This window comes from Silurus aristotelis (assembly GCF_946808225.1).
Source record: "Silurus aristotelis genome assembly, chromosome: 20".
Taxonomy (NCBI): domain Eukaryota; kingdom Metazoa; phylum Chordata; class Actinopteri; order Siluriformes; family Siluridae; genus Silurus; species Silurus aristotelis.
Window position 1 is genome coordinate 11,347,914 of NC_139593.1, and position 26,329 is coordinate 11,374,242.

Here is a 26,329-nt window from a genome sequence, read left to right on the forward strand (position 1 = left end):
TGTATGTGTATGTCTGTGTAGCGCACTATGACTGGGGTTTTAAAAAGCTACCTTAAAAAAAAAAAAAAAAAAACTGGAATCACCTTAGATCCAAGAATCCCTTAATAAAATGTTAATAGTAGTTGATATTAATATTTACTGTCATTTTGATAAGTAAGAAATTAAAGTGATTATTAATTTATTTGGTTGTTTTTTTTTTCACAATTACTGAACAGAATTGCTTATAGTTGTGTGTTTGTAAATCCCACTTTGAGAACCATGGCAGAAAAAAGGAACATTGATTCTCTGTAGAAATGGAAACACTAGACTCCTATATAGATGAACATGATGATTCTTCTCTTTGATTTTTCTCCTGCCATCATTCCCGTACCTCTCCTCCAATTTTCTCCGTCTTGACAACTCTCTCTCTCTCTCTCTCTCTCTCTCTCTCTCTCTCTCTCTCTCTCTCTCTCTCTCTCTCTCTCTCTCTCTCTCTATCTTCTGCTTTACCCCTTTCCTATATTTTGTATCATTGAAATTTGATTCTCACACTTTCCCAAGTAGGAAGTTTCTATTCTCTCGCTTATCCTTCTGTCCTACTCTCTGTGTGTATAATTTTTTTCTGCACGTCAAACAACTTACAAAATCATTACATATGCAATACTTTGTTTAAATCTTTATTGTAAAACTTTGTCTTATCTATAGTGTTTCAGAAAGACTATAAAAATATAAATTTTTGTATTTTTCAGTTTCCCATTCAACCAATTCTTCCATATGTGTCCGAATCAGGATTCTAGCTGCTTAACAGTTCTGGGTGTCCTTTGTTGTGTTTTTTTATTTCATGATGCAGTAAAAAATTTCAAATGGTGAAATGGTCTAAACTGCAGGCAGGCCAGTTCTGCACCCAGACTCTTCTATAACAAAGTCGTGCTATTGTAAAAGATGCAGTTTGCAGTTAGCATTGTCTTGCTCAAATATGCAAGCCCTTCCCTGATTAAAGACATTTTCTGGATGGAAGCATTTCTTGTTTTAGAACCTGTATATACTGTTCAGCATTGATGGAGAATTTATGATTTTTGGAACTGGTGTTATTAAAAATATCCTACTTCGGGTATATGTGTGTGTGTGTGTGTGTGTGTGTGTGTGTGTGTGTGTGTGTGTGTGTGTGTGTGTGTGTGTGTGGTGAGCATGGAATAGTTTCGTCCTGAGATGAGTTGTTATGGCGAGATTTATTAGGTGGAAGGCTGATGATGGATTGATTCTGGGAGGAGTCAAGGCCAGTAGGTGTGTGGTGGAAGGAGAGATATATGGTTGGGTTGTAATGCTTCCTGCTGCTACTAAATCAACACAAACTAGGGACACTGGCTTACTGGCTGCACGTGTACAATCAGAAAGTGTGTGTGTTTGTGTGTGTGTGTGTGTGTGTGTGTGTGTGTGTGTATATACATTTATAGCCCTTTAAAATCTCAGTAAACCCACAATACTCCAGATGCTTTTTAACCTTGATCAGTTCTCTGCCAAATCTGTAAGTCAGCCATTACGAGACAAAGTGTGTGACTGTCCGAAGTCACATAAATACACAACTTTCCATCTTCTGTTTTACAGCACCACAGCATTTAGAAAATCTACGAGCAATGACAGCTCAGTGATTAAACACCAGAGCCAGAACAGGTACCTCACTGACCTCTAGTCTTGTGTAAGTGTCCATGTAATTGGAAGCACTGAAGTGTGTGCTGCTTATGTGTATATGAACGAATAAGTGTGTGTTCTTAATTCATTTCTTTTCAAGACGTAGTGTATTTGTACGAAGTATTCTACATGGCTCTTTTTTTCTTTTCTTTTTGTAGTGTTATTTTATACAGATGCTTTATAGAGAGGAAACCGAATATGAAGATGCAATTTGGATCGAACAGATAATGCATCCTAAACAAATACAAATACTGATAGGAAAAGGAGAAAGAAGTTTGTGTTTGAAAAGGCATCTGTTTGCAAATTTACACACCATGCTGACAGTGCGACTATTTCTACTTCTCAGGTATGCAACCCGATATGGATACATATATTATTTTTATACCCTCTTGAATAAAATCTCTGCAAGTTTCAAAGTTTATAGATTCTGAGGGCATATCCAGGAACCTGTTCATGCCCTGGTATAGAGTGGTAGAGTGTCATTACTGGATTGAGTGAAGTGACTACTTGAAATGGTGTAGTATATATTTATACATTTTAATATAAACGTATTAATCTCAGTAGTGTTTTTTATTAAATGTGGACACTTACTGTGCAAGCTAACTGTGCTTCATATATTAAGGGTGTAGTAGAAACTGTCCAGTGGAACATCACATACATGTTTTGCATAAATTAGAATAGGTTTATTTTAATTAAATTTTAATTTTAATAAAAATTTTAATTTAATTAAATTTTTTTCCCCCTATAATAATTTTTTAAATGTTTATTTCAGAGATATAAGCAAGATTGAAATATTTTAGTAAGAGATATAATTAATAATGACATTATATCTATAAAAATATTCATTTTATCAGTCTGATTGTAAATATAGCGAGAGAGCGTCTCTTATATAGAACAGAATTTTGCAATTATTGGGTACACAAGATACAACTAAAAGGGATGAAGTTTCTTTTTCTCAGTAAAGTCACTCTTTGTGACATATACATCCTACTTGACTAAGGGGTTGGAAATCTAAAAAAAAATATTCTTTAATGCACAATTTGTGTTTTTATATTTTTTTCCTGAGTATTGTGTTGAAAGGACAATCTGCGGTTTGTCCACGTGAAAGAGAACAGAGAGAAATTAGACATAGTGTTTGGAAAGCAAAATAGATTTTACACAAAGATTGCCTTTGTATGCTGGGAATAACCCAAGACTTGTTCTAAGTTTTGTACTTCACTGAGCACACACACACACACACACACACACACACACACACACACACACACACACACACACACACACACACACACACACAATGAAATTATGTCCTTCCTTGTTAAAAGTGTGTTAGTCACAAGATCAGAAGCCTGCAGAACTTTGACTTTGAAATCACCAACATTAAACAGAAAACAACAACAACAACAACAACAACAATATCTGGAGCGCCGTGAGTGCATGGAAATTTGCAATTGACTGAGGCATTGAGGTTTTTGTGTATGAAATGCCATCTGCTGGCTGAAGCATGAACTGCACTCTAACTTTAAACAATGAACTTAACTTCCTCCAGCTCAAATGTCTGTTTGTCAGATGTTTGTGTGCCAGTAGAGAATCTCCAGCTAGATAAACAGCACTGAACAGAATTATGTGCATGAGAGGATTTTGAGGTCATTATTTATGTCAACATTTGTGTTATAAGCTGTTTCTATATAGTCTTACACTGAAATACATAGATTTTATTATAAATGTGTTTTGCTAAAAAAAAAAAGAAAGCAATTTACAGTATCATCCGCATTCTTTTACATAGACTTAAAGTGTACAAACTTGAATAGCAAAAAAGTGTAGTGAAATAAAATCGAGTGAAACAACACAAAAGAAAACAGACATAGGAGAACATAAAAAATGGATAAAACAGTTGAAAAGGCTAATGATTAAGTCAAGTCAAATGGCTTTTATTGTCATTTCAATCATGTGCAGTACAGTGCATATGGTTCTCCAGTACCAAGGTGTTAAAAACATAAATACACACAAGACACAACACCAAAACACTCCACAGAACTATACAGTACACAAGACATTACATATTGTGCACGTGTACAAAGCTGTTCAACTCAATAATATGATAACAATAGAGCACTTACTAGTAAAAAAAAAAACTACATTTGAGAGTGCATATAAATTGTCTGTATAACAATAAAAACTGTACATGTGAATGTTTGCTGATGATCAATTTTGCAAGGAAGTTGTTAAAAATGATACAAAAACTATAGAGGACAAATCTAGGATAAAACTATACATTTGGGGTAAATAAAATACATTTTATTAAAATTTTTTCCAATTAAAAATGAAAGAAATTCATTTGTTTATTCTCCCACTGAATAGGTGAGGAACCAGAAAACTCCCTTAACAGATTTACCTGTTTCATAAACCTCTATGGCTTTGGTTTAGAGACAGTGGCATTGAGTAAAAGACAGGAGGTGGAGCTGGAGGTAGCAGAGTTGAAGATGTTGAGGTTTTCGTTGAGAGTGACGAGGAGGGACAGAGTTTATTAGAGAGACAGCGCATGGGACATGAGGTATCGGTAGGAGAATGCTAAGGATGGAGCCACCAGGAAGGAGGAAAAGAGGAAGGCCAAGGAGGAGGTTTATGGATGTGCTGAAGGAAGACATGCAGGTAGTTGGTGTGACAGAGGCAGATGTAGAGGACAGGGGGGTATGGAGACGGATGAACCGCTGTGGCGACCCCTAATGGAAGAAGCCGAAAGAAGAAGATAAACCTCTATGGTTTATTTTAATAGCAAGTGCAGATATCGTTTCAGCCAGAAGATCATTTAACAGTTTAAACATTTATCTCATTTGCTTTTTTTGTAAGATTCATATTGTGAACCAACTACACAAGTCCAACATTCACATTATTTTAGGTTCATTTGTCTGTGATGTACCATATTTGTACCAGTAGAGGTCATGGTTAGCTTTTTAGCTGAACCTAAATGTGATCAGGTGGCAGAAATCACATGATCCATCACATTTGCAATTCTGTAATGTTCAGTTCCACTGTAAAGGACTAACCTACTGGCTGATGTGAAATCTGTCGAAAGCAGCAGTCTGAGAGACCAGAAATAAAGCAGACAGCATCTTCGTTTCTTTGTTTTCTCCTCTAAATATCCTAAAAGGATTTTCTCACACACTAATGTAGTGTCTGTCTGGTCTGCTTTCTTCATTGAGTATTCAGGATACAATGTTTGGCCTGTTTTTGCCACATATCCAGTGCTCACGGACAGATCTGTGGCATTTCCTGGAAGCTTTGCTGGCTTTCTCAGACCTTCTTTATGATTCACAAAGCTGTTAAATGACACAACGTAATTCTGGACCATTACATTTTCAGTGGTATAATTAGGGGACTCGTTTCAAGCAATATTCTAACGTTGTTTTTTTTTAGTTAGTTTTAATTACAAACATCTGTAGTGCATATGGGATTTCCACAGACAATTATTCCAATTTACTTTAAACTCACATATATATATATATATATATATATATATATATATATATATATATATATATATATATATATATATATATATATATATAAGTCTAAGGGCAGATGTTGATTTATAATTGTTGCACCCATAAAACTTCAATTTAAATGTGAACACAGAAAAAGTCTTAAAAGGAAACAGGCGAGATTCACAGAAACTTCAGCAAAACAGTAACAAAAGCAATTAGTTGCACAAATTTTTAAAATAATAATAATAATAATAATAATAATAATAATAATAATAAAAAAATTTCAATTAATCCCAAAAGTGTGGTTCGGTCAGAGCTCTATAGAAGGCCACTCAAGATCCCCCACTTGTTTTACTCATGTAAAGCACATCTTAATGGAGCTGGCTTTGTGCACAGGGGCATTGTCATACTGGAACAGGTTTGCGTCTCCTAGTTCTGGTGAATGGAAACTACTGCATTCAAAGACAATACAATTGTGGGCCTTTAACTTTTTGGTAACAAACCGTAGTTCCAATATGATTTGGGAAGAACCATATATGACTGGAAAAGTCAGGTATCCCAGTTCTTTTGTCTAGATAGTGTATGTGAGAATACGTGTTTATGGAATTCACACATACACTAGAGTAAAGAGATGTAGATTAAATGCTAAACAGTTCTTGTAATCAAATTTGTCACATGCATAACCATATGCAGTGTTATTATTTGCTCGGAAGTGTTGTGTTTAAGACTTTCTGTTGCCCTCTTGAAAGACCCATGAGAAATGTAAAAAAAAAAAAAAGCAGCAGACACGACTAAGATTAATAAAGACTGTACGTAATAATGAGTATTTTCATCAATCAGCCTCATTGAATTCTTCTGCTCTCCTACATATGTCTCTCTCTCTCTCTCTCTCTCTCTCTCTCTCTCTCTCTCTCTCTCTCTCTCTCTCTTTCTCTCTCTATCAGCATGTTGTATATATCCTCAGATTACTTTCCTACATGCTTCTATGTGTGTGTGTAAATCAACACTGATTGTTTTAGATGATTAATTGGAATCGTAATGGAGGAGTACAATTTCAGCATGGAGGTCAGTTTCACCTGACCCCGTTAGCTTAAAAGCTTTTGGCTTATAAAAAAAATCAAAAAGAGGGGGTTGGGAGACTAGTTGGATCGGATTTACCCTATTAGAGGGGTACTTAAAGCTGAGGGTGGGGTTAAGGGGTGGTTGTGTTGGAAGGTGTACGCACTCATGCCAAGATTAATGGTTATTTTTAGAAAGATATACATTAATCTCTGAGTGGTAGCGTTGAAGAAAGTCGGCATTAGTGCATATGGAAATCATTACAAATAGACCCAGGCACCAGGCTGTAGCTCCACATGTTAATGCCTGCTTCATCAGAGGAATGGGTGAAGGTTAGTCATTTGAATGATCATTAAATCTTCTGTTCTGTTGTAAATTGGTGTTCACTAATTCACAAACGTGTAATGATAAAGTCTTGAAATAGTAATGAAAAAAATCAGGATTGAGTTTTCTATTCTCATAGAATTACAAATAGGATTAATTACCATCTATTTTAATGGTAAAATCTTATTACATTCTTACAAATGATTTGAAATGTATTTGTATATTGTATGTTTTGTTTTATAATAGCATAGTATTTGAATAAAGAAACAGTAATGAGAGTGCTTTCTTTTCTTCTTCCCATGATCCTCTGAGAATGAACTTTTGTTAATTCTGTTAAACATCCAATATTTTATAGAGGGTGAATATGTTCAGGTCACAGGCTTGAATAAATGTACATATTTCACAACCTATCCTAACCTGGATACTAATATACAATACTTCATTCATTAATGTAAAAATAATGTTATTAGTATTTTTTGGTTTATGCCTACGTATACAGTCTAGATATAGCGGGCTATAGGAGGCAAAAGGCTTGTTTTGAAATGTTTGAAAAATGCACATGGATTGTTATGAAGGATTGTTAAAGGATAATTTCCCTGTTCTTAAAATGACTATGACTTTTATAACTTTTTAGTTTTTATAAATGTAACAGCAATGAGGTCCAAATAACACCCTGGACTGGATATTAATAAATATTTTTTTGGTACATAGATACTTTTAGTCACAATATCTGCAGGCCAAGAAAGTAAAATACATTTATTTTTTTATTGTTGTGCCATATTGTGCTCAGTTTGACTACAGTTACAGAAACGTGACACAGATACAGATACTGAAGAAAAAAAATTGAAAATTAGGCTTGGGTTTTATTTTAGGAACAAGTTTTGTTTGTCATTTAATGCGCGAAAGAAATTGATTTCTTCTACTTTTTTTATCTGTACTTGATTATGGTGACGTAGTATATCAGTTTGCTCCAATCTCTATTCTCTCTACCTTAGATGCTGTTTATCATGGTGCCCTAAGGTTTATATTAAATTGTAAATCTTCTGTGCATCATTGTACCTTGTATAAAAGTGTGGGCTGGCCCTCTCTGTTCAGTAGGAGAAAAATTCACTGGTACATAATTATTTATAAAGCTATCTTGGGGATGTTACCTTTGTACCTTTGCAGTTTAACGCAACAGAAATCTGTCACGAAATACTCTTTACGCTCTCAAAACTGCTATACGCTGCCAGTTCCTTCTGCTAGAACTGAACTGGGTAAGAAATCTTTTGCGTATTTAGCACCGTTTGACTGGAATCTTATCCAGTCGAAATTGAAGTTGCAAAATCTTCTCTCCATGGACCAGTTCAAAGTAGCTTTTTGGCAACTGGAAGACGACTCTGTGAAATGTAACTGTTTTTAAACTTTGTTTGTGAAACGTAATGGTTTTAACTGTGTTTGTGATGTGTAAGTCTGTAACTGAATGTATTGCTGCTCATCTTGGCCAGGTCACTCCTGTGAATAAGATTTTTAATCTCAGTGAGTTTCTACCTGGTTAAATAAAGGTAATAATAATACAGAAACTCCATTCCTCTGACAAATGTAAACACATAAACAAACTTGTTAGCATGTAACTAGCTAGCTAGTTAGCTATCTTCTCTAATGTTAGTTTTAAAAACCTGTGCTTTCTGTGAGTTATGATGTCCACCATCATAAAACACACTTATATAAGGGTGTTTACTAGCAGTTAGCTAGTTAGCTGGCTAAATGATGAGAGACGACAAGGGGATATGAGAGCATTTTTGTAGACTGAACATATAGGTTTTATGAAAGCTCATAATGTTTTCAGTACTTTAATCTGCACTAAACACAAAACAATTGATCATGTAAAGTTATAAAATGGTCTTCTGAGGTATTTTGTGTTGGTGTGGAGGATATGAGCTCCGATAACAGACTTACTGGTACTGTTTATTGATGTTTTTTGTTTTAGGGATTTTATTATGGTGCTTAGCTTCAAGAGTGAAAAGCCAAACAATCAAGTATGTAGACAAAATTGCAAAGGCTTTTCAGACCATTTGCTTAGCAAAATAATGCAAGTGTATGATTAAAGGAGGCTCCTTTCTTTCTCTGGCTATATTAGATTCTTGTTTTGCACTGCCATGTGATACTATCTGTTTTCCTTAGTCCTGTCCACTATTTTTCTGTTATGATAGCATGAGTGGCTGGCCTACCTGCAGGTCAGATTTGGGAAAGCACAGCTTTCTTGCGAAACGGCTGTTGCTGGCCAAGATTCAGTAGAACATCAATAACAGGAAAGTTCTACTCAGAGCCAAGACCATGTTTTGGCTGTGTTTGGAAATATTATGTAATTTCTTGGTATCTCCAAAAAGTGATGATCTGGGTTTTTTGTCCTTTGTTTACTTGTGTGTCCTTTTTATGAGGCAAGTAAGTCTTGGTGAGTCAGGCCTTTCAATGAAAAAACACATGCCTTACATTTTTATCAGTCTGTCTATCATTAATTATTTGATATTATTCTTCCATCTTCCCTGTTTTCTCACAATGTTTTTTCTATTTCTTGTCTTTGTTCCTTTCATTATTACTCTCCTAGTTGTCTCTTGCTTAATCAGTCTTGTGGGATTTGAGTAGTGGGAGACAGGGGTCAGTGAACAGCATGGCCAGTGTGTCCTTCTCACTCCTGTTTGCACCCCATCTCTCTCTCTCTCTCTCTCTCTCTCTCTCTCTCTCTCTCTCTCTCTCTCTCTCTCTCTCTCTCTCACACACACACACACACACACACACACACACACACACACACACACACACACACACACACACACACACATTCTTACTCTGTCTGCTCTCCTTCTACCATTAACTGTCACCCCATTCCTTCCTCCTGTTTTCCCTTTTTCTTCTAATGCCATTTCTTTCTCTCTCCCATGCTTTAATGTCTTACAGATGCTCTCTTCTCTTTCTCTTTCTCTGGCACTGTTTTTAGTCCTCTTCCATTCATACACTTCATTCCTAAAAGGTGAATGCCTCCTAGGGCCTTATACTGAGCCACATAAGTGTTAAATGGTTTTGTTTACTTTTTGTTTACAGCTTTGCAAGGGCCCCAGGATTCTTGTAAACACTCCTTAATAGCCGCTGATGGAGTCACCTTTATAATATGCACTAAAACCAGCAGTGTTCAAAAATCCACAAGAGTTACTCAAGCTGTAAGGAAATAGAGAGAAACAGAAAGGCTGAAAATATGTGTACATGCTTATGTTTTTAAGCTCTTGGGAAGAATTCAGCTTCGGGATCTTATTGATTGTTGTTCTAACGCAGTGAAGCATTGTGTTCCCACTATCGCAAATGCCCAGAAGACGAAAAATGTTGCAACACACTTCGAACAGTCTGGTTTGAAACATTTGACTCTTACAAGTACATTACCCTGAGACAAATATTAAACACATAATAAAAGAAGAATATTTGTGATGTGATTAGCTATTCTAGTGTTCATTTGTTGATTGGTGCTGTAATTGTTGCTGAAAAATATTCTTCCGTGGTAATGTCCCTAAAGATATTCCAAAAATAATGTCACTTTAGGGACATTGATAGGACAGGTGCAGTATTGTATAATAGGAGAAATAATATCTATCTCAAAACAAAGCTGCATTTCTTGTCCACCATTTTCGATTGACATTCAATGTCATATTATTTGAAGACTATGTCAGGCTACATCTAATCCAGTACAGGGGTAGTGATTCAGCAATGCAACACAGTTCCAGTAGCACTCAACACACTTCATGGCATTGATAGTGATGTAAGCATAAAAGTTGAAGCTTTTAAACCTGATCTGTTTAAACAGTGTAAAGATAAACACACTTCCTTGTCTTAACACTCTGCTAAAACAGATCAGGTTCCAAAGCTGGATGATTAAAACACTAAAGTGCTGCTGCATTACTCTCTTTTTGTAGAATCAAGGGCTCAATCTCACTATGCCAACTATCTGCAGGTAGTCGAACGCAATGTAGGAAACTGTTAACCAAAGTAAAGTGTAATGTCACTGAAAGAAACGAATTTCATTATAAAAAGAAAAGAAAAAATATATATATCCACAGAAAATCCAAAACTGTATAATTTTAAGGCTTTTTTTTTTTTTTTTTTTTAGATATTCAGCAGTATGCAGTTACACAAAGGAACTCTTAAGGCTACATGATACTGTTAAAAGGCCTTTATTAGACATCCAAAGTACACTGAGCTGAATTAGCTTGGAAATTCTCACATGATTATATGAATAAAAGTCTATCAGATACATATTATATAAAAAAATGAACAAAAGCAGGGTTTGTCCTCTGACTTGAATGACTATGCATCAATTACAAATGTAATTTTGTTTAATAAATATTAATAAATGCGTGCATGTATGTGTTTAAGGATGTTTAATTACATGAAAATGCTGTAATCTTGCTTTAAGAGTCCCCAGAGGAAGTTAGGTCTAGTTAAGCAGTTTTCAGCATGCTGCCTCTTTTATTTAATTCACCATTTAAATGGCCTTCAGATTTTAGCACGCAACCTTGGTGTGGTGCTTTATTTTCTGATGCCAGCATGCCAGATTCTTCCGCTATGCAATTCCGCAATTCTATTAACTTCAACTTGACATGCACTGAATAAAAGACAAGCTGTCAATGCTACAGCATTCACTTTTTTTTATCCTTACACATTGCCACTTGATACCCCTGATCTATGAATGAATAAGAACATAAACATACATAACTATAGTTTTGTTCTTACCGCCTCTTCACTCGCTTCGATTTTACTGTTATCTTGGGGGCTGTAACACTGTAAGAACTGTAGGCCTTTCATTCTTTCATTTAAAGACACCCAAGTGACACAGTGAGGTCATTAATTTAGGACGTACCCCTAGCATTCTGGGTCATCAACCTCTACTTTTTTTTTAGATGGAATGCAGTCAAACAGTCTGTATTTATTTTGTTCAGGAATTTATTACTTGGTTGGAAATAGTATTTAGTGTCTATTCACAACAAAGCATACTGATGTATATTGTGGTCTAAGAAAGAGCCATTAAAACCAGAATAGTGGACTGGAAATGAGTTTTCCTGCCATTTCATCCGTTAGAGTGCGTACGTTAGTTAATGGTGTGTCCTCCACAGTGTTCGTTTGATTTTAAGGCCCTCAAATTGCAGTTCAAATATCGCTCGAGGACAGTGTTTTCTCTCTTTTTCCATTCAGCTGACAAAGACGGGCATTCTGACTCTTGAACCATGCTGCTGCAGAATGTTTCGGGTGACCTCAGACTCATGGGGTAGAATGAGAGCTTTTATTTGCTGTCCAGAGATACAAAGGGAGAGACTGGCAACAGGATGGATGGAGGGATAGAATTGCTAAAAGATGAGTGCTGGCATGAAGAGTGGGAGTAAAAGCAATGGAGATGGAAGGAAGGCCTAATGGAGGTGTGAGGCAGATGCTTTGAGGGATTATGTCTTCTAAAATATAGTGGGCTGAGTACAGTGCAATGGAATAAGATTATAGTACAGTGGGTTCACTACAGTCCAGTGTGTTGAGTGTAGTGCAATAAATTAAGGATGAGTATATTTTATTGGGTTGTATCTTAATTAAATGGTTGAGTACAGTCGAAAGTGATTATAATATGTACAATATATAATACTTGGTTATATTACACTCGGTTGCGTGCACTAGGATTGTATTGTAGAAGTCAAGACAGTATAGTACAATTGCTTGTACAATTCAATAGGATAAACATATAGCGCAATGTGTTGAGTACAGTGCAATTGGATAGAAGTATAGTGACTGACTTTCTTTCGGCTTCTCCCGTAAGGGGGTCGCCAGAGCGGATCCTCCGCACGTTTGATTTGGCACAGGTTTTAACGCTGGATGCCCTTCCTAACGCAACCCTCCCCATTTATCCGGGCTTGGGACTGGCACTAAAACTGGCTGGGGTTGGTTCCCTGACCGGGGATTGAACCCAGGCCGCAGCGGTGAGAGCGTCCGCATCCTAACCACTAGACCACCAGGGAACCCTGGATAGAAGTATAGTTCTGTATTGTAATGCAGTAATGTAATATCGGATGGTATTGTAATGGGTTGAGTACAGTTAAATAGGATGAGCGTATAAGACAATTGGTTGAGTACAGTTTAAAGGGATTAGTACATTTGGTTGAGTAGAATATAGTATGCTCAGAATATAGTACACTCTCGGTTGAGCACAATTGCTTGTGTAAAATGCAATGGGATAAGCATATAGAGCAATGGGTTGGGAAAAGTTTAATAGGATGCAATGGGAGAAGAATATATTTTAGGTGAGTGTGAAGCAAAGGCTTAAGGATGTACGTCAGTAATGCACGTGTATCATGCAATGAATTAACCAGTGCAATGGTTTCAAACTATACATGGTGCAAAAGCGTAAAATGCTAAATAAAAAGATGGTCTTTCGGCTAGAGAGGGGGTTTTGGCTAAAGAGTTTTTTGGACTGGCAAAAAACTCATTCTGTGTTCTGCTTCTGTTCTCTTCATTCTCTGCTTTAAGATTAACACTGTTTACAGTGTTACACACACACACACACACACACACACACACACACACACACACACACACACACACACACACAATCTATCTATTCTATTAATCTATTAAGCAGTGAGGGTTCAGCAGGTCCCCCCTCCATCCTCTGGGGAAAAGCAGTGAGATAGAGAGAAGGGGAGGGAGCAAATAGAGACAAACGTATCGGGCAAAAGAGACTGGCTTTGTTTGGGTCACATGATGAGCTGCTGGCTGTCTGTTGTAGCATCAGCAGCTCACTTCTCCACGATTAAACCCATAAATGTTCCTCACCGTGCCACACATCGCATTCTTCCTGGTGCATGTGTGTTTATGTGTATGCAAGCGTGCGGATGTTGTCAAAGAGGACTTTATCTGCAGCCAGAGCTCTAATCATGTCTCTCTGCTGTTTGTTCTTTTTCAGGGACTATGGCACCAAGCGCAAATCAGGTAAGACAGAAAATATGACACCATTACACTTAAACCTGTTGCACTTTTTAGCAGTACATAGTAGTGCACATTAATCTCATATCTTCCTCAGCATCTTTCACATTCCCTGCATGTTCGCTCATCGAATGACTTGCAGTTTTTATCGGTTTAAAATGCAGCACAGTGTCTAGGCTGTGTCAAATCTAGACTGGGCATGACAAGGAAATCCGGAATCTCTTTATGCTACCCAGCTATACAGTGGCTCAGAAAGAAATTGTGTCAAAAAATTTGATTTCCTTCCCTGTTGAAAAGTAAGCTAAAGGGTCACTTAAAGGTGTGGTCAGTAATTTTTTCTACATGAGTACCCTTATGAAAAGTGTCCCTTACTAATGTCTAATATTAAACAGCTTTATTTGAATTGTAGCTACTTAAAACCTTTATAACACATTTATAAGCATTGCACAAATGAAATCCAAATAAATGTTTTTATGTCAGGTTATGTAGCTGTGTGTAAACTTAATACACTTTACTGTGTCACGGTGACACACACACACACGCACGCACACACACACACACACACACACACACACACATATATATATATATATATAACTGTTTATTTAAAATTGGCACAAATTAAATTGATTAAATAAAATTCAATAAATGGAAATATTTAACTTTAAATAAGTAGTTTAGTTTTAATATTTAAATAGTTTAAGTTTTTCAACAAGGGATGAAACTCAAAATGCCTAAATATAATAAGTTGAAAATGTTTAGTTTTGTTATTGCTAATAAAACACTTAATGACATGATGTTATTGAAAAATAATGAACTTCACTTTGGTAACACCATCACACCTCCCTGGTGTTATTTCTTTTTAACAGCAGACCCTCGTCATGTTTTATTTCTTATGTTTAGGAATGGTTTACAAAGTGTGGGTATCTTGTTACCTAATTAAGACCTACTGTGAATAAAAATGGACTATATGGCCCATAAGCTGGGTTTATGCTGAAAAACATGTTGCCAATTGCCAGCATTTAAACTGTTAGCCTTCTACACAGATTTTGGAACTCACAGCTGAAAATGCCCTACCTAACTCTATGACATCTCAGTCTGGACACGAAAGCATCTCTGCTTACATATCAATCATGATGACTTTAAATTTCTAAAGCCTACAACCTCTAATTTTTGGGATTTAAGGGCGTGGCTTTTCTGGAAGACCGAAGATAAGGGGCTGTATATGTTTGCTTTTTGAAATATCCAACTTCTGCTAGTCTGGAAAAAGTCTGACTGCATCTTTAATGGCTCTATGTAATAACATTAATGATGAATAACAAACCTACTGTAGTCTAAAAGGGTGGGGTTTAAGTGCACATTTCTAGGATGGAGGAAGGATAGCAGTTTAACATCAGTCTTGTTGATACGTTTGAGGAAGATATGACTCAGATGATGTATTTTCTATCATATCAGTGAGGTAGTTCAGGCTTGGAGTGTTACTCAAAAAGATTCAGACATGTCATGCGATTTCCAAGAAAGACTATGTGAAGGTTGGTGTGCTGTTACTTTGTCGTTCTTGGTGGTATTTTTTGGTGGATTGATGATTGTGAAATAATCTATGTGCTAGTTTAAAAAGCTATTTTATGTGCTTAAGCATATATCTAGTTTTCAGGCTTTACACATGGAAGTTCAGATTTCAAAGCTGACCATATGCACAGTCATCCACCCAGACAAGCCTGCACACACAGGAAGCAGCAGTCATTAGTATTTATTATGGACCATACCAGTAAGGATATGTATGTTGATGGATATTCAGTGTATTTTCTGTGATATCCTCTAGAAAAACATTTCTTGCACCTAAACATCTAGCAAAAGCTTATTATATTTGGCTTAGTTATTGCCAATGTTCAAATTTCTTTGAAATTTTCTTGCCATTGTTTAGTTGCTTGATGCGTTTTTTACACCGTGTGAAAATATTAACAATTGGGGTTTTGTTGTCATTAACAAATATTCCAAATAATTCTGTATAACTTCTCTGATAAACATTTGCATGTCAACATGTTAACCCTTATGCTAGCGTTTACAAGTTGTCCATAAGCCTTAAACTGTTTTGCTCATTATTCAGCATATTTTTTTTTTTATCAGGAATATATCCAAATATGAATACATTATTATTTTAAACAGATATACTTGACGATATACTGTTTTCTTTTAAGAAAGCTTTGACTTAACATTTCAATCTGGTTGAGATATGCATTAGGACAGGGCTCCCATGGGATATAGCAATACTAGCAGATGAGAAGGAGGTTTCTACTTTCATGTGGGTGTGAGAGAGTGGTCAGATATCCCGTGGGACAAACCAACACCACAAGTGCATTCATTCATTTACCCCTGGTCTAGGGTCACACTGGTGTAAATTCAACTACTACTGTAGTTTGCTAATATTTTGGGAAACAGGACTGACTAAATGTATTTGTCAAAGTTGTGGGCATTTGCAAACCAAATTAATATCTGTTTAAGTTGGAAAAAAAAATAGTCTAGTCGAAATAATTTTTGCGCTTAAGTTGAGGGTTTGTCTGAGCAAGAATTCACAGACAGTGATGGCATTTCTAACTCTAGGTTATATTCTAGTGTGGTCTAATGTTTCTGTGGCAAAGTGGTCATGTTATATATATATATATATATATATATATATATATATATATATATATATATATATATATATATAAAAAACTCTTTTCATTTGAAGCCACATCCTCACTATGAGTTTAAATCCAATAACAGACCCAGTTGCAGAGCGAGATAATGTCAAACCTTACAGAACTTTTTTTTCCTGGCCAGCTGCTATGCTGCATATATACATTAGATGAATTAATGGTTTCCATGTCATCTTAAGCACACGGCTGTTTGTTTTCCTTCATAATTCCCTCCTGTGACAGGGTTGCCTTGAGGAACCCTAGCAAACAGCTGGAGAGTGTCATTTAGCCGGTGGCTATTTCAAAACAAACTCTGTATTAATTGTTCGATGTGGATGGCGCCCACATCTCCCAGTGTTTTTTCAGAAAACTCTGGATGATGTCATTGGGTATTAAGTTGCAAGTAGCATCAGTGGAAAACTATGTGTGTTGAAATACACACAAGAAATTTGGAAGGGGTAGGTTTGTGGCATTGTACTTGGACTGGGAGGAAGGATTGCTTTGCCATGAGATAGTGGTGTAGGTTAGCAGTGATTGTGTGTTTTTTCAAATAATTTTATGCGCAGGAACCTGATGAATCCACATGAGGACTGCAGTGTGTGCATTTGCCTGGCTTCCTTTCCAAGCATGCATTAAATAATCAGGCATTTCAAGGCCATCTGTTTTGGTGAAATGATCTCGAAATGGGAGTCAAAAGGACAAAACCCTTAAGTTTTGTGAGTGATTTCCAAGTCCATCAATCTTGACTCTAATTGCACATTATGGATTATCTTTAAGATTGAAGAAGCATTGCGTCAATTCATTGGGCATGAGTTCCCTGAACAGGTGGCTTCATGCTTTGGTAGTGGTGAAAGCTCAGCTGGGAAAAAGGTTTCAATGGAATTAGACACTGTTGATCCCAGGATGGGATTCTGGATTGCATCAAGTTAGGTTTTTTTATTGAGCATTTTATAGTAGACATTTACAGATGTCAAGTGCTATACCCTTAATGAGCAAGACAACATGGAAGGAGGAACGAAAAATGCAAAAGACCACCAATTCAGTTCAAATCATTTTGTTTGAACATCGCTTTTAACAATGGACATTGTCTCAAAGCAGCTTTACAGATATAAAGTGGTAATAAAAGTATGTATACATTTATTCCCTTTTAACTGTAAGTTTGTCTGTAATGAGCAAGCCAGTGCCAACTGTGGCAAGAAAAACTCCCTGGGATGGCATCAGCAAGAAACCTTGAAAGGAACCAGACTCAAAAGGGAACCCATCCTTATCGTTAAACATCTAAAAAAGGTTTTTGAAAATGTTCTTAATAGGATATTATAAAAAATTTGGTAGGAATACATGGGATGTTAACATTATATACATTAATCACTGTTTGATCTAGGCTACTTGTACAAGGGGAGTTTGTATTTCTTAAATGTAAAATTCCAATGCAAATGACCTTCTATATTTTCTTTCAGAAACTGAGCTAATTTTGTAATAACAGTCTTTAATAGAAGCATTATTGAAATTTTTCATCAGTGTAATTTAATAACCAAGCCTGGTTATTGTTATTGACATGCTTGTCATGTAACACTGACATGTTCATCTAGGCAGTTCCAGACTATGTGTGGGAATTTGGGCAAATTACCCATATACTTTATCCTGTCCAAACTGCTCAGTCAGATTCCTTACAAATTATATTTAATTATAAGACCAAACCTCACAAAACTAACCTGAACCGAGTTAAATCAAATGTGTGATTATTGGACAAAATGCACAAACATGAATAAGTTTTTTTTTATGAAAATAAAAATAGATCTTATTATTTTTCTTATACCTGAAAAGCAAGGAACTGAGATTTAGGGAACATTCATCAGGATCAGTCATAAAGGCATGCTGTGCCTATCTAGAAATCTAAAACGTACATGTGTGAGTCTCTTCTGGGAAATGAGGATCGTGGGATCAACTACACAGATATGTCAAAGTGATAAAATAGTCACAGAGAAGTTCTGTTCTTTTTCAGGGCTGACTTTAATTGATTAAAAATATTTTTTTTTCTGCTGTCTCATATACCTCCCAAGAAGCATATAGGTGATATTTTTAGTGCCAGAAAATTGTTAAACATAGTAAAGGTGCCTGGTGTCTAAATATGTTTTTACAGCAACAATGATGATGATGGTGTTTATTGAATAATCCAGTTGAAAATTATTTACAGTTTAGCACAACAGTCGAGTATACCGAATTTCAGCTCTGCCTGATGTAATTGTCGAAAGGATTAAATATTTAAATGTAATGACCACACAAACTGTGCAGACATTCCCACAGTTTCACGTGATTCAAAGCAATTAATCCTAAATGCTCTGAATACATTAAATCCTTGCCCCAGAACAAATGATTAGCATCATGACTAATTGTTTCCAAATCTCAAAAGGTTTAAATAATTTGTATAACAGTTGTGTAAGGAATTAGAGAAACTTACCCTGCTGATATGAACTGATTAAAAAACCCAGGAACTTTCTCTCCTATGTGTTATTTTTATGATACACCATACTAAGCTGTAGTGATGAATTTTCAACAAACACTCGCCTGTCATCTTTGATAGACAGCAGGCATATTAGAGCCACTCAGTAGGGGTTCTGCTGAGTTTAACTCTGTGCTTTACTCTATTGTCAACCTGTGGTGGTATGTTTAGCTCCATAGCTACAAAATAGAGGCATTTGGTTTGTGTGTATGTGTGTCAGTGAAAAGTAATGACACAGCACTTAACTTTCCCCATGGGTAAACCAAACCCTTGCTGTCTCCAAGTCCCCTGTAGACACAAAGAGTTTTACTGTCTCCATGTGGCCTTATTGTCCAAACTGTTTACCTGTATGCAGAATCAAATAGCTCTTTTGTCTACTCTTCACCCTAGCAGTAGGTTTTACAGTAAGCTAGATTTAAGCAGTTGGAATAAACAATGAAAAACCAGAAATGTAGGCACATTTGTCCTAATTTGTTAATTGCGCTGTTCTTGGATCAGTGTTATGGCTGTTTGCATTATTTTGGTGCTATAGACTTGTGTCGTTTAACACAAGTTATATTCAACATTTAAAAAATTCAAAAATGTTAAATTGAATGAAAGTATTTTTGTATTAAAGAACTAGCAAATACACAGAGTATGGCATGAGGACATTGATGAGATTAATGATGTACTTAAAACATAACATAATCAACTCATAAACATGGTTTTACCCTCGAAAGAGCTTTTCACACTGCGTTTAACCACTGGTTTATCCTCGTTCTAAACCCCACCTTTGACCCCTGCAAGTCATTTCATACTATACTCATTTGATATTGAAATTCGGGGTTAACATTGCAAAAGTGCTGCCACTTGTGTACTTTGTAAAAAGATGCCAAGTTAGAATATTACAGATACTAAGCATCAGCCACCTAATCAGAAATGTAACAGCTCGTATTACATGTTTTGTAAAATAAAATATAAAAAAATAACAATAAATAAAATGGAATATTGCATGCTGTGTAAACAGTAGTTGCAGTGTTTTAGGGTAAAATAAAAGAAAATATACCAAATAGTGACAGAAAATTTGAGACAACTCGTTACATATGTCGCGTACTGATTCTTTATATGAACATGGTCATTTGCCACCATGCGGTAAATATGCAAATAAGAATGAAGTCAGGTTTTAGGTATGTACAGTGTAAATGATCAGATAAAGAACACCAATGATTAACTGGTAACCCAGTGTTACTCAAGTAAAATATTAAATATGAGCAGTGTGAAATATGACATAAGAATCCCATGATTCCTTTCACCCTGGGTTTAGAATGACCCTGGGTTAGCGATGAAAAGAAAAAAAAGAACGAGACTCTTTCTCTTCGCATGACCTTCTTGAAATTTAGATAATGGAACAATTTTGGAACAATCCAAATGTTTCATAGGGGTTAATGTATACATGTAACAGAGTTAACTGATTGATGTGAAACATTAAAATGTGTATTTATTTATAATCTATAATGGATGACTAATGTAAAATTACATTTTATGCTTTAGAGGTTAAATGAACTTAAACATTCATGCAAAGTACTTTAAGAACTATTGTTCAAAATGAATTGCATACATTCTTTTCTTTTGGTTTGGTTTCTCTAATTATTGCGTTTTAGTCTAATAGTGATTTGTGTGTGACATGATTTTCACACACAAATCACTATCATTGATTTTCTACATAGACGTCCTTTTCTCTTGCTGCACATTTTGTCTTTTTTGTTGTTGTTTGACCCATGTGAGAACCAGATGTGAGTGTGGTTTGAAGGGGGGGGGGTGCTAGCCAGTCAGACAGACCCCTGCTTATGTGGCATTGGGGATAAAGTTTCACTGTGACGTAGCAATGGCCAATAATGTTTACACAAGCCTTAAAAAGGGAGGAGGGAGAGGTGTTACTGCTATGGAGAGGGGAAAATACAAGTGACACAAAGAGAGAGAGAGGAAAAGAGAGAGAGATATATATAGAGAGAGAGTTGGTTAAAGGGGGAAAGATGGATGCAGACATGGAGGAGTACCGGATAGATGGAGAATTGGGGCGAGGGTAGGGCTTAGTGCTAAGACAGCAGTGCAAGACGTTGTGCGTGCATGCGTGTTTTTTTTTTTTTTTTTAGAGGAACAGCCGTAAATGGGTTCGTGCGGTTTTACTACGAATTTGCATTTAGCATGCAGTGCACTTTTTTGCTAAATTCCATTTGCCGTTTGTTCGAGTGTGTTCTCAAGCTCGGTGGGCAAAGTAAAAAAAATTTAATAAAATAATAATAACAAGCTTGTGGATTTTAAATTGTTAGAGATGCTGAATTACAGCACTGACATTTCAAAGGTCAATCTATCTGGGGCATTATGTTCAAAGCAGCGTTTTTTTTATTTTTTTTACAGTCCCCTCCTGCTTTTGAGGCGATAACGCTGATAATACAAACGATTTTTCCATGTTATAGCTAGAGAGAAGTGCAAAAGATTATGCCTCCTTGATGATTTGGATTTGATTTGATCTAAAAAAAGAATTTCATGTTTATTGAATATTACAGTCCAGCCTGCGACAGCATTTTACTCGAAGGTGGGACATGCTATAGATGGGTAAATTAATTGAGCCCCACGGAGGTGTCAGAAGACAAAGAAACAGTCTTTAAGTACTATAAGGCATTAAAAATAACAAACTATTGCAAGAGCAATATTTATTTGTTATATTTTTGTAAATGTCTTTGAGAGCAAAAGAGACAGTAAGAGGTTGTCCTAAATAGTGCAGTGTGTTTTTGTATTATTTGGTAATGTTCTCATTATTGTTCTTTATTAAAAACCAGTTGCCTAATCTGAGACATTTTGGAGCATTTGTTGATCTAGCTTAAACGTCAGTGACAGACTATAAGATCATGTGACAAAGTAAGCGCTCCACACCCTCTTGGAAGAGGAAATATTTAGGACAGAGTGGCAGTCAGTGTATTCATTACGTGACAGGGAAAGAAAAAAAAATCGAAGTCCCCAAATCTTTCTGCACTGGAGAACACATGTAGAGCAGCGTGGTGGATTTCTGCTTTCACTGCACATTTAGTGTGTGAAGTGTTTTCAGCAAGTTCTGCTTGGTTTTCTGTTGTTGTAGCCCATTCACCTCACAGTTTGGCATGTTGTGTGTTTTGAGATGCTTTTCTGAGGAGCACAGGTGAGAACAGTTATAGTTGCCTTTTTGTTAGCTTGACCATATCTGGAAATTTTTTTTATTTTTACCTCAAAGCCTTTCAGCCTGCAGAATTACGGCTTACTGGATGTTTTTAAGTGGCATTCTTTGTACACTGTGTGTAGACATAAAAATGTAGATCAGCAGTTTCTGAAAAACTCAAACCAGCCTTTTGACCAACATGCATGACGCTATCAAACTACTGAGATTATAATTTTCTGCCATTTTTAAGTTTGATGTGAATATTAATTGAAGCTCTTGTTTATTTGACTTGTTTATTCATGAATTTATGCATTGAGATTGGCTAATTCCCTGAAAATTATATCTATATTTCCTTCCTTATATCCTGATCAGCAGTTCCAATACAGACAGTTATGTTTTGGATAGTCATCTTGAAATGATGAATTGCTGAATACACACATGCCAATAACTGAATGAAGCCATATGAGATCTTTTCTTTAGGCATGCTGCTTCCTGCCTTTGTTTTTCTCCATCTCAATAATTGAATGAGTTTATACATGAAGTTTGAGGATAACTGTAAAACGGTAAAGACAGCTAATCAGAAATGCCTATCTATTTAAATGAAATGTTTCTGCAATGAATACGTCATGTGGTCATAAGGGGTCAACGTGAAAGAAAAACACCAGCGTTGTTTTGCCTCGGGTACAAAATCTGTAAGGAATTAGTGTGTACATGTATGTTGGGAGGAGCGATGGGAGTTGGAGAGGTAATATCTGTCAGCTGTTGAGTGTTACACTGTCAAGACTGGGTGGAGTTGCCTTGTTTTAAAGAATGTTATGTTATTTGGTACATTTGGCAAAATTCTGTCTATTAAATTGTATAAAGGCCAAGTGCAACTATATGCAACTTTCTTATACAGGGTGAGCCAGAAGTAGAAATAAAATTAGATTGGCTGCTTATAGTATGGAAATTATTTTATTCTATAAATCATTAAAGGAAGAACCTGTTTAAACTCAAAATAAAGGTAAAGGCACACCATTGTATAGGATGTACAGTATTTGTAAGTGTATACATACAATTTTCCCTTCAATTGAACTAGGAGACCAAAATCTGTTCCAGCATGACAATGCCCCTGTAACCAAGGCCAGATCCATGAAGATATGCTTTACACAGTTTTGTCTATATATGAGTAGTAGAAACATTGAAAGGAATGGAAAGGGGGTACGGTGAGGTGGCAGGTGGACTAGTTTTTGAGGGACAGAGTGAACTCTTAACACAAATTCGGAGATAAAGTATTATAGCAAGGTCATGCTGTTCTGCAATTTGTTGAGCCCAGCAAATCTGGCTTTTCGTTTATTGTCAGAAATATAGACTTTCACATTTCTTTTAAATTTCATGTGCTTTATTGGAGAGATGATACATTGTATGAGTGAGTGTTTTAATCCCATTTCCTGGTGTTTTCCAATCTGGCACCCAGTGTTTCTTAGACATTGTGGGAACATTTGGCTGGACCCCCATGAGAAATAGTCTTATTTTTTTCATCACTTAGGTTAAGGCTAGAGCTTAATTTCTGTGCATTTATAACTGTCAATGGAGGGTCTTCAAAAAACTCTGTAAGACAAATATGTATGTCAAACTAAAGCTCCTGTAACAAACAAATAAGGTGCAGTCACAATTGCATTCACTGGAAAATATACACAGAATTCAGGAAGCAGGGTGGAGCTACGAGTTGCTAATTTGAGCTTCATCACATCCACTTGCTATAAATGGAAGAGTGTGAATCATATAGCATGTGTGTGATCACTGAATTAATTATTGCTTGCATGCTTATAGGAAATACTGATAGGACTATGTGCATCCTGTTCTTTTGCCACTGCCTCTCTTTGCTACTAAATGACTCTTTAAACTGTCTTTCCTTTTCCTCATCTGCTCTTCTCTGCCAAGTTTGGATGTATGGCCTACAGGACAGTCCTACCAAGTCTGAGGCCACAGGTAGCTATTTCTTTTTTTACTGAATGTTCACTGTGCAGTTTTTCCTTTCTGCTTCTAGCTCTTAAATGTGTTCCTAACATTATAAAGCATGCATATAATTTTTTATGACACACCCCATTTCTGTCTATCACCTTCCAGAGGATTGAGCAATTGAGTGAAGTAGCATGATGTTAAGCATCCGATAAAGCACCCAGGTCTGAAATCAACATGTCTAAAAAGCATCATCATTAATCTGTTCCATGATCATGCTCCAAATCAAAGCGCTATCTAAAAATGGCTGCCTCGTGTCTGACCTTATTCACAGTCTTCACCAGAATGCAATTAGCATGAGTTTTAGAAACGACGGCATGCGAATAAACATTTTAGCCAATATTGCGCTCATCTCTCGGAAATAAACAGCATTCGCGAGCCTGAAACCATCTGGAGAACATCTTCTCCGGGTTCCTCACACACAACCGGTCTGTTTGGGGCAAAGCAAACATGTGATGTTGCCTTGTTTTAAAAAAAATAATAATAATCTCATAAATGAAAGCTAAGGCAACAATATGATGCTAATTGAAATGTTTCGCCAGAGCTTCCTTCCTTTAGATTAGAAATAAGTACAGGGCACCTTTGTCTATCCATTGGCTGACAGACATTTTGTGTTGAAGGATTTGATGGTAAACCTAAATAAACGTGCTTGTGAAAACCATGGCAGCCTTATTCTGGTTGTCTGCTGATAAAAATGACCCTGATACATGTTTATTAAAGAGCAATTCACTATCTGCTCAAATGTGGAAAAGAACTGCAGTGAGAAACAGCCAGCTAGCAAATTCATTTTCTGTCATGCACAGCAGATCCCTGAATCTGGTTCTGTTATCAATTTCTGTGTATGGTAGGACAATTGAGCAGATTGTAAGAGCTTCTAAAATAAAATATTTGTCCTTTTACTCAAATGAATTGGTAAATGTAAAAAAAAAAAAAAAAAAAAAAAGACGAAATAATCACAGACGACATAACGTATATATTTCTTTACATTAGACCTCCATTTCACTTTGCAGAACAGCCACATGATAAACAGCTCTCGCATTATTTTGGAGACAAAGTGGGATTTAGGGCTTAGGCACACTTCATCTGGCACAACTTCCCATGCAAGACTGTATAATGTGTGAAGGTGTTATGTAGTGTTCACTTGGAATAGGATGCTTTGTTTTTTAAGTTGCTTGTATTTATGTTGTTAAAGCTATTAGCAATGCACATTAATGTATCTCAGTGTAGTATCTAGGACATATCCTGCATGCTTTCCATCCTGCCTGTCAGTCTCCTTAGCCACTGCTTATTTATGGCTGATCTGGGATCACTTTCCATTGGAGCATGCAAGTTTGAATTCCATATGCAGTTTGCTTACCTCAAGGAACACATACAGAGAGAGGCAGAAAGAGAAGGAGGGAGTTAAAGAAGTGTTGCCCTGTACATTTACACATACCTGGAAATGCCATAAACTGTATAAATGTGTTTTCGATTACTGTGATTTTCGAATGTATTTTTAGACTAAATCTCTTCACAAAGTCTGTCACAAAATCACAGGCTGTAAATCGCATTTTAAACAGATATTACAGCTAAGATAGCAACAATGACAAGTAAATAATTTTTTACAGACTAAATAGGCAAGCATGAAAGAAACAAGAAAGTGAGGATGAATTAGTAAGCCATATAAGAGAGTAATAAAAGAGCAGTATAGCCTAAGCTAAAATGCTTTCCTCTCGTGTTTCACATAAACTGACTTTCTCTCTCTCTCTCTCTCTCTCTCTCTCTCTCTCTCTCTCTCTCTCTCTCTCTCTCTCTCTCTCTCTCTCTCTCTCTCTCTCTCTATCTCTCTCTCTCTCGCTCTCTCTTTTTCTCTGTTTCTCGCTTTGCTCTTTCCTTGTCTCTGTGTCCCCTCATATGTTTCTATTTAAGGCTTGGAGAGTAGACTGCTCTGATTGGCGTGTTTCACTCCCCCCCTAACTGTTGCCTAACCCCTTGAATGGGAGGAGAGAGAGGCCTTGCTTGCTCTCGTCTGTTTATTTTCCACCAGAAAAAACTCCTCCAACCCTCCACTCCAGACTCACATCCCCGACTGTTAGCAGCTCTCCCTCTTTTCCCAATTTCTTATTTTTCTCCCTTCTTCTATTCCTGCTTTTCTTTTTTTTCCCACTTGCTTAAATTTGTGCTATGGAGCCCCAACGCCAACGCAAGCTTCCGCAACAGTCTCCTCCTTGAAGGAGCTCTCCCATTTTCTGTCCTGTTTCACATCTTTTTTTCCTCTTTCAATGCTCCAGCCTCGGCTCGGGGGGAAGCTCAATCTATATGGCCAGTCGCTGCAGAGCATGCGCCGAGAGCAGGGGTTTCCGATGTGCTAGGCTGCAGGGGGGTGTGGGTGTAGGTGTGGATGGCAGCGTACAGGGGCCGCAGAGGCATGAGGGGCAATGGGGCAGCAGGCAGGTGGCTCACAGCGTGTTTCTTC

The 26,329-nt window shown here is 36.6% G+C and overlaps 1 protein-coding gene across 10 annotated transcripts in view; it reads left to right on the top strand.

Annotated features, from left to right (window-relative positions):
- sh3pxd2aa (SH3 and PX domains 2Aa) overlaps positions 1-26,329 on the top strand; it is a 111,370-nt gene that overhangs the window by 56,468 nt on the left and 28,573 nt on the right. For 4 of the 10 annotated variants that reach the window (XM_083523109.1, XM_083523113.1, XM_083523114.1 and 1 more), the window contains exons 6-7: positions 13,504-13,529; positions 23,797-23,844. In XM_083523109.1, the coding sequence (XP_083379235.1) occupies positions 13,504-13,529; positions 23,797-23,844 (74 nt within the window). Of the gene's footprint in view, positions 1-1,584; positions 1,651-13,503; positions 13,530-23,796; positions 23,845-26,329 lie in introns of all 10 variants that reach the window. The other 6 variants (XM_083523110.1, XM_083523111.1, XM_083523107.1 and 3 more) reach the window with 2 other exon arrangements.